General features: G+C 44.9%; 1 protein-coding gene across 2 annotated transcripts in view; it reads right to left on the reverse strand.

The window, feature by feature from the left end:
* Positions 1–15876, reverse strand: part of ift80 (intraflagellar transport 80 homolog (Chlamydomonas)) — a 302407-nt gene that overhangs the window by 34386 nt on the left and 252145 nt on the right. For both annotated transcript variants that reach the window (XM_068042172.1, XM_068042173.1), the window contains exons 9-11: positions 14798–14933; positions 12846–12993; positions 12370–12541 (exon numbers count right to left, since the gene is read on the reverse strand). In XM_068042172.1, the coding sequence (XP_067898273.1) occupies positions 12370–12541; positions 12846–12993; positions 14798–14933 (456 nt within the window). The remainder of the gene's footprint in view (positions 1–12369; positions 12542–12845; positions 12994–14797; positions 14934–15876) is intronic.

Below are 15876 nucleotides of genomic sequence, written 5' to 3' on the forward strand. Positions count from 1 at the left end.
AGGCTGCAGACGGGTTGAGAAGGATGAGTAGGGCAAGTTTACCTTTGTCACAGTCACATAGGATCTCATTTGTAACTTTGATAAGAGCTGTTTCAGTTTTGTGGCAGGGGCGGAAAACTGATTGAAGGGCTTTCAACATGGAGTTCCGGGAAAGATGGGAACGGATTTGGAATGAGATGATATGTTCAAGGACTTTGGAGAGGAAAGGGAGGTAGGAGATCGGACAGTGGTTTGCAAGGGCGGTGGAAACAAAGGGTTTTTTTTAGGATAGGGACATACGGCTAGGAACAGGAGTAGGCTATTTGGCCCCTGGAGCCTGCTCCACCATTCTATGAGATTATGGCTGATCTGTTTTTTGGATGCAACTCCACTTTCCTGTCTACCCCCAATGCCCTTTGACTTCCTTGTTTGTCAAGAATCTGTCTACCTCTGCCTTAAAAACATGGCTGCGTTTGCTGACAATGCAACCAGTAGATGGCGCAGTACTGGCACATGTGCAAATCAGCCTCATTGACAGAAACATCAGTCTGCGACATCTCAGGCAGCTGCCAGTAATAAAAACGTCACTGCTCAATTTGAGACAAAAAAACGAATTGAACTCAAACCCCTACCGTCAACGGCCATGACCACGCCTCCACACTCCACCCAACAGTACCCTGCTCCCTCTCGCGATTGCTGCTTCTGTTCCCCGCTCCCTCCTGCGCTCGCCTTCTCGCCGCTCCATCCTGCTGCTCCCAACTGCTCACTGCTCCATCTCGCCGCTCCTGACTTCTCGCTGCTCCATCCCGCCATTCTCTCCCACGCCTGTCTGCTCACAATTCCCTCCTTCCTCGCTGCCCGAAGGTAGCGAGCAGGGTGGTAGTGATGAGGTGGGAAGCGAGCAGTGGGATGGAACGGCGAGCAGGCACGGGAACAGTCTCGAGGAGGCGGGCGCGGGAGAGAATGGCGGGAGGGAACGAGGAAGATAAGCGACAACTGAGGCACCGATTGCAGGAGGGAGCGGTGTACTGTTAGAGGAAATGGAGGAGGCGATTGTGGCCATTGAGGGGTGAAGCAACACTCGGACAGCATTACGTGGTGACATTGATGCGCACATGCGGGGACCCATAATGGCAAGCTGGCAAACGTTCGGACGCACTGATGACATCGGTGATCACTCTGCATATGTTCTGCGTTGTTAGGAGACACTCCGTAAAAACATTCAATGAGCCTGCCTCCACCAGTCTCCAGGGAAGAGAGTTCCACAGACACACAGCCCTCTGAGAGAAAAAATTTCTCCTCATCTCTGTCTTAAATGGGAGACCCCTTATTTTTAAACTCTGCCCCTTAGTTTTAGTCTCTCCCACAAGGGAAACATCCTTTCAATATCCACCCTGTGAAGTCCCCTCAAGATCTTATATGCTTCAATAAGATCACCGCTCATACTTCTAAACTCCAGTGAATACAGACCCAACCTGTCCAACCTTTCCTCATAAGATAACCCTCTCATCCCAAGAAGCAGTCGAGTGAACCTTCTCTGAACTGCTTCCAATGCAATTATATCCTTTCTTAAGTAAGGAGACCAAAACTATACACAATACTCTAGATGTGGTTTCACCAATGCCCTGTACAACTGTAGCAAACCATCTCTACTTTTATATTCCACTCCTCTTGCAATAAACAACAATATTGCATTTGCCTTCTTAATCACTTGCTGTTCCTGTGTACCAACTTTTTGTGTTTCGGGTACTAGGACACCCAGATCTCTTGGCATCTCAGAGTTTGGCAAGCTTTCTCCATTTAAACAATATGTTGCTTTTCTATTCTTCTGGCCAAAGTGGACAAGTTCATACTTACCCACACAAGAACACAAGAAATAGGAGCAGAAGTAGACCATTTGGCCCATCGAGCCTGCTCCACCATTCAATATGATCATGGCTGATCTTGGGCTTCAATTCCACTTTCCTGCCCACTCCCCATATCCCTTGATTCCCTGCGAGACCAAAAATCTATCTATCCCAGCCTTAAATATATTCAATGATGGAACATCCACAACCCTCTGGGGTAGAGAATTGCAAAGATTCACAACCCTTTGAGTGCAGTAATTTCTCTTCATCTCAGTCCTGAATGATTGGCCCCTTATCCTAAGACTATGCCCCCGTGTTCTAGATTCCCTGACCAGCGGAAACAATCACTCAGCTTCTACCCTATCAAGCCCTTTCAGAATCTTTTATGTCTCAATTAGATCGCCTCTCATTCTTCTGAACACCAGCCAAAATAGGCCCAATTTACTTAGCGTCTCAGCATAGGATAAGCCCCTCATCCCAGGGACCAGTTCAGTAAATCTCCGCTGCACTGCCTCCAATGCAAGTATATCCTTTCTTAAATGTGGAGACCAAAACTGTACACAGTATTCCAGGTGCGGTCTCAACAAAGCCCTGTACAAGTTTAGTAAGACTTCTTTATTCCTGCACTCCAATCCCCTTCCAATAAAGGCCAACATGCCATTTGCCTTCCTAATAGCCTGGTGCACCTGCATGTTAACTTTGTGAGTTCCTTGTACAAGTACCCCCAAGTCTCTCTGAACATCAACACTTACCAGTTTCACACCTTTTACATTATAAGCCATCTGCCAAATGTTTGCTCACTCAATTAACCTATCTATATCCCTTTGCAGACTCATGTCCTCTTCACAACTTACTCTCTGATCTATCTTTGTGTCATCAGCAAATTTAGCAACCATACGTTGGGCTGGATTATACGGTGGGAGGGGGGGACCGGTCCACTGGCTGAAAAGTCAGTGGTGATCCTGCCTCCACTGGGCCTGGGGATCCAGACCAAATTTCACTTCCCAGGCCCTTAACTGGTCGTTGGCGGGGGGGGGGGGGGGGCTTCCATTTCATTGAGGCAGAAAGTCCTGCCTAATGGAGCTGCTGGAGCGGTGGCCATTGCTGTGACTACACCCAGCTTCAGGATGAAGGTGACGGACAGCCCCGGAAAAGAGGTAGGGTTTTGGGGACATGGTGGGGGCAATCAGTTGGACCCCGGCAAGGCAAGGGGGGTCAGTTAGTGGCACGGGGGTGGGGGGGGGGAGAAAAGTGTTGGGCGTTGGGGGCGGTTGGGGCTTTGAGGGCGGTCCTCCGTTGGGCACAGAGTGCCCGATCAGGAGGGCCCCCCCCAAGCCCGCCAGAAGGCCGCCTCATTTTATTAGGTGGGTTTTCTGAGGCATCAGCTGCCTGCCAGCCAAACGTAAAATCCCTATGGCAGTGGGCGGAAGCCCTTAAGTGGGAGTTAATTGGCCACTTAAGGGCTTTGATTGGCCTGGGGCGAGCAGGCTGTTTCTCACCACTGCCGCCCCCGTAAGTTGGCAGCGGAGGTGGGAGTGGGTCATGAAGGACCCCTCCAGCCTCCCATTCCATTTTATGCAATCCCGCCACTGCCACCAGCCTGCTCTTTTGGGGGCGGTGGGTGGGGGGAAATAAAATTCCGGCCAATCTGTCCCTTCATCCAAGTCATTGATACAGATTGTAAATAATCGAAGCCCCAGCACTGATCCCTGTGGCACTCCACTAGTTACAGCTTGACAACCTGAAAACAACCCATTTATGCCTGCTCTCTGTTTCCTGTTAGCTAAACAATTCTCTATCTCTGCTAATATGCTACCCCCTGTACCAAGTACTCTAATTTTATTTGGTGTGGCACCTTGTCAAATGCCTTCTGGAAATCCAAGTACACAACATCCACAATTTTCCCTTTATCCACGATGCTTGTTACTTCTTCAAAGAATTCTAATAAATTAGTCAAACACGATTTCCTTTACACAAAACAATGTTGACTGCCCGATTGCATTGAGATTTTCTAAATGACGTGTTATAACCTCCTTAATAATAGATTCCAGCATTTTCTCTCTGACAGATGTTAAGCTAACTGGCCTGTAGTTTCCTGAATTCTGTCTTCCTTCTTTCTTGAATAGCGGAGTTACATTCGCTATTTTCCAATCTGATGGGACCTTTCCAGAATCTAGGGAATGTTGGAAAATTAAAACCAATGCATCCACTATCTCAGCAGCCACTTCTTTTAAGACCCTAGGATGAAGTCCATCAGGATCTGGGGCTTGTCAGCTTTTAGTTCTAATACTTTTCTCAGTATTCTTTCCCTCTTGATGGTAATTGTTTTAAGTTCCTCCCTCCCTTTCAACTCTTGATTCACAATTATTTCTGGGATGTTATTTGTATTGTTTACAGTAAAGGCAGATGCAAAAAATCTGATCATTTCCTCTGCCATTTCCTTATTTTCCATTATTAACTTCCCAGACTCATTCTCTAGAGGATCAACACTTACTTTACTGTCTTCCTTTTTAAATACCTATAGAAACTCTTAATATCCATTTTTATATTTCTAGCTAGCTTTCTCTTGTGCTCTAATTTCTCTCTCATTATTCTTTTAGTGATTCCTTGCTGTTTTTTATATTCTGTCCAATCTTCTGACCTGCCATTGAATTGTACACTTCTTCTTTCAATTTAATACTATCTTTAACTTCCTTAGTTAGGCATGGATCGGTGCGTCCTTCTCCTAGGAGAGGGGTTATGATGGTAAATGTCAAGGAGAGAGAGACAACACCTGAAGAAAGAGAACCGTTTACACTTAACACATTGCAGTGCAAACTGGATGGGCTTGGATCCTCATCTTTGTTGAGTTTGGCTGGAGGGAAATACCAAACTGATGGAGTGCCATGTGAGTGATAGCGACCTAAAAAGCTACAGTGAGCATTGGCAATTATTCCTCTCTCTGAGTCCCTCATCCCCTTTCTCCTTCAAACCTCTGTTTCTCAACCCATCTTGTTCTTTCCCTTACTCTCAACACTGCCTCTTTCTCTCCCCCTATGCTCTCTCTTCCTATGTTTCCCTCAAACATGTTTGTTTACTTTCAAAATTCAACTTCCATAAAAAAATTAAATCAGGATATAGAAATAAACTGTTTGTCTGTGTGTGTGTAAAATATATTTTTAAAAATCCTATATCTCCACATACAATGGGAAAACATTTACACAAAATGTAAGTTCCAATGTCCATATTTCATAGTTACCCACAGGAAAATTTAATGGCATCCAATCACCATCTTGTTTTATCTTCAGGAAAGCTTTGATTTCAGGTTTAAGGTATATATTCTCTTTTACTTTTGCTGGAATAAATCTTCAACTTTTTTAAAGTCTTAGAAGCTGAAATGTGATGGCGCAACCCCACCAGTGCAGTGCAACTTCTGTCTGTCTAAAGCAAAGGCTGCAGACCGTTTCAAATCTCACAGATAGAGTCACTTTCATGGCCACCTGCACCAGAGAACCACTGAAAAATTATGGCACAGAATGAGGCCATTCAGCCCGTCGTGTCCGTGCCAGCTGGATAAAAAAACCAGCCGCCCAATCTAATCCCACCTTCCAGCGCCTGGTCCATAGCCGTGCAGGTTACAGTACTTCAGGTGCATGTCCAGATATCTTTTAAAAGAACTGAGGGTTTCTGCCTCCACCACCGTTCCTGGCAGTGAATTCCAGACACCCACCACCCTCTGGGTGAAAGGTTTTTCCTCATGTTCCCTCTAATCCTTCTACCAATCACCTTAAGTCTGTGCCCCCTGGTAATTGACCTCTCCGCTAGGGGAAACAGGTCCTTCCTGTCTACTCTATGCATGCCCCTCATAATTTTGTACTGTAAGGGAGCTTCACTGGTGACTGCTCTGATCCAGCAGTAGATGTTGGGGCGGCCCAATGCAGTGTGTATCATATACAAGATGCACTGCAGAAACTCATCATGTCTCCTTCGATAACACCTTCCAAACCCCCAACTTTTACCAGCTAGAAGGACAAGGGCAGCAGACCTGTGGGAACACCACCATCGGCAAGATCCCCTCCAAGCCACACACCATCCTGACGTGGAAATATATCACCATTCCTTCACTGTCACTGGACCAAAATCCTGGAACTCCCTCCCTAACAGTATTGTCTGAATACCCGCAACCAGATGGACTGCAGCAGTTCAAGAAGGCGACTTACCACCACCTTCTCAAGAGCAATTAGAGGTGGGCAACAAATGCTGGCCTTGCCAGCAATGCCCACATCCCATGAAGTGAACAAAAAAAACTGCTGCCCAATAGAAGGACCCAAATATCCAATCATAACTGAAGATAGAAAAAATGGTTTTGTTGCTCCTGAAGGAGGAGAAATCCTCCATTTAGGAATGAGCTGAGGAGAAATTTCTTCACTCAGAGGGTTGTGAATCTTTGAGAATTCTCTTCGCCAGAGGGCTGCCGATGGCTGTCAAGCTCAGTTGGTGAGTATATTCAAGTCTGAGGTTGATAAGATTTTTGGGCACTAAGGAAATCAAGGGATATGGGGATTGGGTGGGAAAGTGGAGTTGCTGTAGATGTTCAGTCATAATCCTTTGAATGGTAAAGCAGGCTCAAGACCTCTGGCCTACTCCTGCTCCTATTTCTTATGTTCAATAAAGGCTATTTATCCCCTCCAGGGCTGATTACTTTAGTCTGGGCAAGTCCTGGGACCTTTTCAAGGGCATCAATGAAATTCACACTGAGAGCTGGCGTGAGGCCTTATGAGGTTGTACTAAGCAAAATTCCTATATTAGTCTGGGAACTCCCCCAGGCACACCTCCTTGACAAGTATGGGTGGACTGAGGATTTACTCATTCCCCCCACTGTAATTTACTGGATACTTTGCACAGGGTGGAATCCCAATGGAACTGCGTTTCACTTCAATTTACATTCCTTGTTGAGTGATCAGGCACTCTTGTGCCTGATTTGAATTTTAGAACTTTAGTTTTTAATATCTTTAACTAATTTAAAATGGATAAATTAATAGACATATACCTTGTCAAAAGTGCAAATGCACATTCAGTTTGAATATTGCTGCATTAGTAACTCTGTGCAGTCTTGAAATGCTTAATTTTTTTTGTTTTCTCCTTTTGTCTGATGCAGCATCTTTTGACATTTTACAGAGGAATCATTTTCTCTGGAATTTGCACATGCACACCAGACAAAAAATATTATCCAAATTACTTGGTAAGCAAATATTTCTTATCAGATGATGGCAAATATTTTTTGCTACTTGCCAAATACTTTGATTAATATCTTCTGCTGGAAAACTTTATAATGATACATAGAAGAATTGTCAAAGTGCACTTTTCTTTGCAACATTAAGCAGACCGTCATTATAAGCAGTTAATGTATTAATGCAAAACACACACTAATGTATCTTTAGTATGATACAAATCCATGTAAATAGTGCATGTCAACTTTTACTGGTAAGGTTTTAATAACCCAATAATAATTACAACTAACAATATTAGCCGATGAATGCTTAACACATTTAAATGACATTGTTTTGTTGGCATTTTAACAGATATGTTAAATTATTTTAAAGTAGATTACATCTGTATCAAAATACTGGACAGAGGAATGTCGAACAAAAGCGTTCATTTGCTAACATTGACATCGGCAATTTCTAGGTTAATATTTTTGTGCGCAAAAGATTAACTTTAACTATGTTGACCTGCCATTGTTCCATTTGCAATGACATTTCAAATATCCACTATACCCCATACATGGGTTAAAAAAAAGTATGCCCCAATGAGTACAGTGCAATGAGGCCATGATTAAAAGGTTGGACTGTGGGAAGAACAGATATAATACCATAATCAGCAAATAATATTGGGGGTAAGATTCAACTTCGATGCGAGCAGAAAACTGGCAGAATTTCATCAGGTGTGTATTAGACTTCAATGGAAAGGAAAGTCGTGCAGGTTGTATAATGGGTGGTTGATCTGTTACCACCAGCTTCTCTGCCCCAGCTGAAGTTAATAGTTACCCTCATTATATGACTTTTACTGATTTGGCATCCTTCCATCTAGGAAAGATGATGGACACACAGCAAACAATCCATTTAGGTGGGGTGCCTTCTCTTGGTGCACCTTTGCTGATGGCTGTGAAGACCAATCCTTGAGAGACAGGTTCTACCACAAGTGATGCACGTGAAGCTGCCAAGTGACACTGTGAGTTGTTGTTTTTGCCGTTGGCGCCTGTTATCAAGCTGCTGTAGCAAATGGTCGTCATTGTACTGCATACCAGTCCCCAGAACGTGTCGCCATTTCCCTCTTTCACCAGCTAGTGACTCCCAAGCGCGATTGTCGACATTTAGGGCCTTCATGTACACTTGCGAGTATCCTTGAAGCGGAACTTTGGCCATCCCACTGATAATCGGGCCCCGGCTACCTCACCATATAGAAGGTCCTTGGATATGCGACTATTTTCCATCCTGCGGAGGTGTCCGATCCATCAAAGCCGCCTCTGTTTGAATAGTGCCAACACATTTGGGAGCTCTGCCTTTTAGAGGACTGCCATGTTTGTGATTTTGTCCTGACAGGATATACCCAGAATGCGCCGCATTCAGTGAGGATGGAAATTATTGAGCTTCTTTTCCTGGTAGCTGTAAGTCAACCATGTTTCACAGCCATACACCAAGGTGCTGAGAACACAGGACCTTGTGTTCTCTCTCATATAATGCTGACTGTGACTCCATCAGTTGAGGCGCTCCAAAGTTGCTACTGGTGGCTCAATTGACTAGGTCAGCTGGTTGCTCACTGTGAAGCCTACACTATGCTCACGGCGATCTTCAGCACTCTTTCTATGCCAGTAGAAGGTGTAGTTAGCCTCTTGAAGAGAACCTGTGTCGGCTAATCTAGTTTTGTAGAGCGGCAATGTTGACATCGAGCTTGTGTAGCTCACGGTTGATCAGGGCGAGCTTGTATAAATTTGCTGCGGAATGTGGGTCGTTGTTCATTCCAGGGCACATAGTCCTCACATTCCAGCTTCCAAGCCAAAAGGTTACATTTCTTTGTTTGCTGTGTAGCCTAGGCATGGTTTTAGGATTGCAACTTGCCTAGTATCTGCACTCACCTCTTGAAATCGTAGGCTGGTGTCCAGAGGAAAGACAAAAGCCTAAATGTCTGGCTTTTACTGGAGTTCATTATTTTGTTGCAAACCATAAATTTCAACAAAAGCAATGGGCTGAATTTTACCGGCCCCTCAACACGGGTCGTGGTGCGGGGGCCGGTAAAATGCTGCAGAGAGAGGCCCGCCACAACACGTGATGTCGAGAAGGGCCTGCCGCATATTATCGGCGGCAGCGGGACCTCGTGCAGTCCCCCCGCCGCATAGCAGCGGCACACCACAATAAGCAGATGGTAAAGAGTACTTACCCTTGCTGATTATGCAGCCCGCCGCCTCTCCACTGACAATTCTGGATTTTTCGCTGAACGGGCAGATGTCTCGTGCCATCCCGTTCACGATTTGAAAAGCCGACAAGTCCTCAGAGGCAGAAGTTGTCACCAGCGAAGATAAGTTCTGTTATCCAGGGGTCTCACTCTGCATTACGGAAGGGAGGAGGGAGGGGGGATATTCAGGGGTCTAACTCTGCATTCTTAAAGGGAGGAGGGAGGGGGGATATTCAGGGGTCTCACTCTGCATTCTAGAAGGGAGGAGGGAGTGAGGTATACACAAAGGTCTCACTCTGCATTCTTAAAGGGAGGGGGTCTGGGATTACTGGAGGGAAAGCTGTGCTGACATGAAGGGAGGTACCATGTACCATCTCTCTGTTAACAGTGTACGCTCTGTGTTTGTGAGGGGGCAATGGCACACTAGGCACACTGTGTGTGGGAATAGTGCCAGAAAGGGCAGGAGCATTAAGGTTATATGGATGGTGGGGGCAATCGATTGAGCTGGTAGAATCTTGATGTGGTTATGCTGTGCCACTCTGAGTGTTGGCCAAAATGGGCAATACCATGGCACGCCACATAGTTGATCCAGGAAAGCAGCTGATGTACCCGTCAACACCAATCCCTGCCCTGTTAGGAACCTTCAAATATATGCAGGGTTCAACTTTATCTGTCACATGGACATAGGTATGGCTCATCCTACATTGTCTACTCTGCTCGTGAGGATCCATATGCGCCAGAGGCAATACCAACAGGCAGGTACGATCCACGTAGCGGCCCCCCATCGTGAGCAGCAGCCCCCTAGTACAGCTCGTTATTATGTTTGCCATGCATCTACAGGCCCCACATGACATGCCATTGGATGTCAGAGCACCAGTGTCAGAGGAGATTGCGCATATAGAGAGGGTGGTGACACGTCTCTGTGCCCTGCTCAAGGATGACCTGCAGCCCATGGGCTCCGACAGACATCCCATGCCTTTGTTCTTCATAGCGGCAGCGGTTCCCAAGCCTGATGCCTCTGCAGCCTTTTAGGGGCCCACCAGAGACCTCTAGGGTCACACAGTCAGAGGTGCACCTCTGCATCAGGGAGGTCACTAACGCCCTGCACCGGAGGGCCAGTGAGTATATCCGCTTCAGGACAGACTCTCACAGCCAGGCCCACCATTGCCAGAGAACCACAGGTTGTAATGTTCATAGACTGCACTCGTGGCCATCAGGCCTACTGCCAGGCTACCACCTGCAGACATCACCATTAAAGGAGCCCTCTCAATCTAGGTGAAGCTGGTATGTGATCACCGCAGATGCTTGCAGCGAATGCGTGACTGCTTCTCAGACAGCTGCCATGACACCTGGGTCTTGCGCCAGTCCCAGCTGCCACCTCTGTTCACTGAACTGGCTCAGATGGAGGGGTGGTTTCTTGGAGATAAGTGCTATCCTTTGCAAACATGGCTTTCGACACCAGTGAGAGACTCCACCATGCTGCAGAAGAGATATACAAAGCCAGCCACTGAGCTACATGAGCCACCTTTGGGCAGGAGATCAGCATGCTGGAAGACCGCCTCCAATGCCTGTATGGACTACGGGCAGAAAAGGCCAGCTCCTTTCTTTGCTGCCCTGCACAACTACACACCCAATAGGGGCCAGAGACGTCAATAGGATTCCTCCTCGCACTATGAGGACGCTGAGGACATACAACATGAAAGACGCATGGGAGGGCAGATGGCACCCAGGCTCTGCATGCAGGGCTGGCAGTGAGGTAGGGATGTACGGAAGTGGCTTATCAGACAAAGGCTGTCTGCTCCATAGGAACCGACATGAGCTCTACAAGCCACACATCACCCTCGCTCACCTGCTGTGCACCAGTCCACATCTGCAGCATCCCTGTGTAAACTATTAGAGGCAGCAGCTGACTGAGCCAATGTCCATGTCACTGCATCCGTGGAGACGCTTATGAGTAATGGTGGCATGGCAATGATGTTATTGCATATGTTGGCTCTCCTGAAGGGCCAACGGTGCAAAGGGATGTGACATTGGTGCTACCTGCTGGCACACATCATTCACACAGAGAAAAGAACATATATGTTGGTGAGGAACATTTAGTGAAACATGTATTTACATTGCTGTGACACCCGTGCATTCCCACTTGTGTCAGTGTGTTCTCTGTAAACCTCTGTAATACCTTTTATGGTCTATTTAAGTTTCATGTCCTGGAATGTGCAAATGTACGATTATTCAGCCAGGTGCAGCATGGCTACAAGAAGGAATGTTACACTTGAGTGGGAGAAGAGGATCACAACTTCACAGGACACTGGGACACAGCAGGGTAAGTATGTGCCAGCAAAGCGGTAAGTGCTGGGGTCACTCAGCAGGTCAGGCAGCATCTGTGGAGAGAGAAGCAGAGTTAACTTTCAGGTCTGTGAACTTGGACAAGTTAATTCTGCTTCAGTCTCCACAGATGCTGCCTGACCTGCTGGATTACTACAGCACTTTCTGCTTTGCTGCCAGATTGACAGCAGCCCCACTCTTCAGCAGTCAGGTATGTATTCTTTGACAGCTGTCAGGAAGCAGGTGCTGGGGCACTTAAAATAGGGCCCCAGCACTTGCTGCACAGCTGTCAATATGTCTCTCATTGTGCCGAATGTCCCGCCTCTCCCCACGTAATATGGGGGTGGGGTGGGGTGGGGGGGGGGGGGGGGGGTGGCACGCGGCCTCTATGGAAATGAGCCCCCGCGATTAATATCGCGGGGGCTCGTGGCGGCCAGCCAATGTGGGTGTACCGCTGAGTTCAAACGGTGCCACCGTGGTGTGTGGCGCCCCAATAAAATTCAGCCTAATATTTTAGGTTGATGTTGCTTTAACTGGGAAGTGAGAGTTGTGACTTATATACTATGTAGTGACTAAAGATGAAAGAAGAAAAACTACCTGTTTGAGACATTGATTTTTTCTATATATCACTGTGTTTGTAAGTGGTTTTTGATTAGTATAATTTATCTTTTACCGTTATCTGTAATAGGAGTCTCCTATTTTAGGGCGAACTGAACATTAGTACTTATAAACTGCACTGTATAATTGCTCCACAAATTAACTAATATCAAAACCTCTTTGCAAATACCTTAACAAAGCGACACAGGCGAACAGCATCATCCCACCGTGAAGCACTAACGTATTCATGTAGAATAGCAGGATAGGGTGATATACTTGTATATATCAGTGAGCCATCAGCTCTTCTGACTGTCACCTGGTTTCCCACATAGTTCACAATTTGAGGACTTTTACCAAATTCACTGTAAAACAAAACAAAGCCTCCATGGATTCAAATGCCTAAAGAGGTTATTTGATATTCTACTGTTCTTTGCTTTAACATACATCCATTCAAATAACAGCCAGGAAAATGTCATACAAACACCATACAAACACATTAAAAGTTCATCTGTTAATATTATCAACACTCATTTTTCGCCCAACATTTCCTGGTAAGCTTGTGATTTAAGATTGGCATGGATTAGCATTAAATTTACAAGTTCTGTTTACAATTTGTAGAAAAGGGGCACATGGTCAGTATTTGAACTAAACGGAGAATCGTTCTACCTTGCATCTTTTTCATAAACTGTTTTGGATAGAAGCTCCTTGTCCACATAGATTGTGTTCGGATAATACCAAACAACAAAATACATATTTTGCATTCCACACAGTATATTGATCTTGTCATTCCAAGCTATAGAGTGCACCATAGTACCTGAATTAAAACAAAAACATCTTTAGTTAAAAGTATGTTGTTTTTTTAAAAATAATCAATACTTGTTTCAATTTTAATATTGTTACGTAAGTGCTTCCGTTATTTTTAATATTTTTATTTTTTTTGAGAACTTGTGTTAAAACTGAAAAGATTCCATGGATGTGGCTTTTTTTTTAACCAAGTTCACTGACTGAACAAGATGTTGTTTGAAAGCCACCTGTGCTGGAGGCCACCTGTGACTTGGGCTCAGTAACAGCAGAACCCTTGGTGACCTGGAAAAAAAATGATTGCAGGGAAGCCACATGTCAAGATTTATGGAGGTCAGGAGGTCGACTCTCTGTTTTCAGTTAGTTGTGGTGTGAACTGCTTGAAGAAAGTTGGTGTTTTCCTGCCAAGGAAAAAGAAATCACCCAGCTCACCTCCTTCTATACCTTTTTGAAGAAATCCTGCCATGATTCAGTGTGGAAGAGAAAAAAAAATCCCTGGTGCCATATAGCTCCTGAGGAGCTGAAACAATCCTGTGATTCAAGTGTGCGCTGGCAGAAAAACCTTGATGCCAAATTTTTCCGTGAAAGCCTACTAGAATAATTCTCAACATCTCCAGAATGGACTGCTTCTGAAATGATCCTAGTGATCCATCTCCGTATACCCGGATGCCAGACCAAAAAAAGGACAACTGACTTCCTTCCATATCTTCTTTCTTTTTTTGTCAAGAATTAGCAAATATTTGGCCAAATTAGTTTTTTTAATGTCTCTTTTTTGTAACACACCTCTGCAGAGTGAATTTCTGTATTTTTTCCAGCGTGTGTGTGAAATTGGGGAATTTTTAAAAAGGGAACGGTCATATTTCAATTGGAGTGTAACTGCTTTGCTTTGTTACTGCTTAAGTCTTTTTTATAATAAACTGATAATTTTGATGTTTATTAAAGAAACCTGGTTGGTGAATTTTATTCTGGGATTTTTAAAAAAGTATATGATTGACTGTATTGGTAACCGAGTAAACATTTAAATAGATGTTGTGACCCGTGGAGAAGTGGAACTAGAAGACAATGCACTCCTCCCGCCTTGGTTGTAACAATATTTTATCTTGAAGATTCAAGCAACCATGTTAGTACTACAGAGGAGACATCATACATACGGTTGACAACTTTTATTTTTTCCAAGCTCCCTTATTTTTATAATAACTTATCAGTTGTGCCCCAATGATTTTTCTCCTGGGTTGCTGGCAGTATTTTCTAGGAGATTAAACTTTAATTCCCTACCCAATCGGATGCTGGTGGAGAGACTTTGGAGTAGAATTGCATAGTCAACTGTGTCAAAGGCTGCAGACAGGTCAAGAAGGACAAAGAGGGATGGTTCACCTTTGTCACAGTCAACTAGGATGTCATTTGTGACTTTGGTAAGAGCCGTTTTGGTACTGTGGAGGGAACAGAAACCTTTTGGAGGTTTTCAAACATGAAGTTCCAAGAAAGAAGGTCGCTGATTTGGGAGGTGACATCACGTTCAAGGATTTGAGAGGATCAAGGGTTAATTTTTTTAAAATAGGAGTGATGGCAAGTTTGAAAGAGAGAGGGACAGTAGCCGAGGAGACAGAACTGTTAATAATATCAGCCAACACAGGAACCAAGAAGGGAAGTTGCGTGGACAGTAGTTTAGTGGGAATAGGGTCAAGAGAGCAGGAGGTGAGTCTAATCAACAAGAGATTGCGGAGGCCATGAGGGGAAATAGGAGAGAAACTACAGAAAAATGCAAATTCAGAGTTAGACCAATTTTCGTTAAACATAATAACTATTGCACTACCTACCAATTTTGATGATTTTTTGTTCCTTCCCAAATCTACGCACTGAGGTGATGTACAGATCTCGATTTTTGTCAATGATAGCAATTTTTCTTTCATTGGGTGAACCAAATTGATCCAGTGCAATCTCCAACACTTCTCCCTATAACAATCAATACAGATAACTAATGGTTAATCACTTACCAGATATAATAGTAAGCTATTAACCCTCATCATTATACAAATACATAGGCATTTGTGAGCAAGGTGCTTTGTTCTGTTAATTTGAAGTACTACATCTGATGGAATAAGACACATTGCCACAATAGGTCTCAGGTTTCATGAGTACAGTAGTTGACTACTGTTCATGCATGTGCACATTCTGCAACATGCAAAATCACTAAAATTGTTTGCCCCGTGTTCATTTTGCACAATATTGTCTCCAATGTGTCTGCATTGTCAGATCAGATGGTAAACCAAAGCTCTACCTACAGGTTCAGGTCGATATTTAACATCACGTCATTTTTTTCAAAGAACAGCAGAGGTTTCCGAGCAAATAGTCCTACCTAAAACATCAAAAAAAACTAAGTGCTCAGTCATCGCATTGCTATTTGTTGGTTATGACTGAACGCAAAATGACAGCCAGGTTTGCCTACATAACAACAGACAGTGCACTGCTGAATATGTTTTTGTAAAATGCTTTGGAACAATGGCCAGGATTTTATCCTGGCAACAGGTGGTCTTGACATCCAGAAAAAGCGACTCCGAGAACCATGCTTCGCCTCTTCTGTGGGTGGCCTGCCGAATTTAGTGCCAATTAGGTACTTACATAGACAGCGGTGGGCCTTCCATGGGATCAAGAACCCTGGTGAAGTCCAGTGTAGGAGGAGTCGTTAGCAAGGGCAGGGGAGTGACTCCCAGCGGGCACCCCCTTCCCGATACCGTGTCCCTCGTTCAGGCACTGACATTTAAGGAGGGACCCTCCCACCTTGAAGCCAGAAAGCAGCCTGCATGGTTTGTGGTGCCTTGCTTCCCGTGCAGCGACAAGGCCACCTGCCACACGGCTAATTGCAGCAGCAGGATGAGGCCTTTAATTGGCCATTAAT

Source organism: Heterodontus francisci, chromosome 11 (assembly GCF_036365525.1).
Source record: "Heterodontus francisci isolate sHetFra1 chromosome 11, sHetFra1.hap1, whole genome shotgun sequence".
Lineage (NCBI taxonomy): Eukaryota > Metazoa > Chordata > Chondrichthyes > Heterodontiformes > Heterodontidae > Heterodontus > Heterodontus francisci.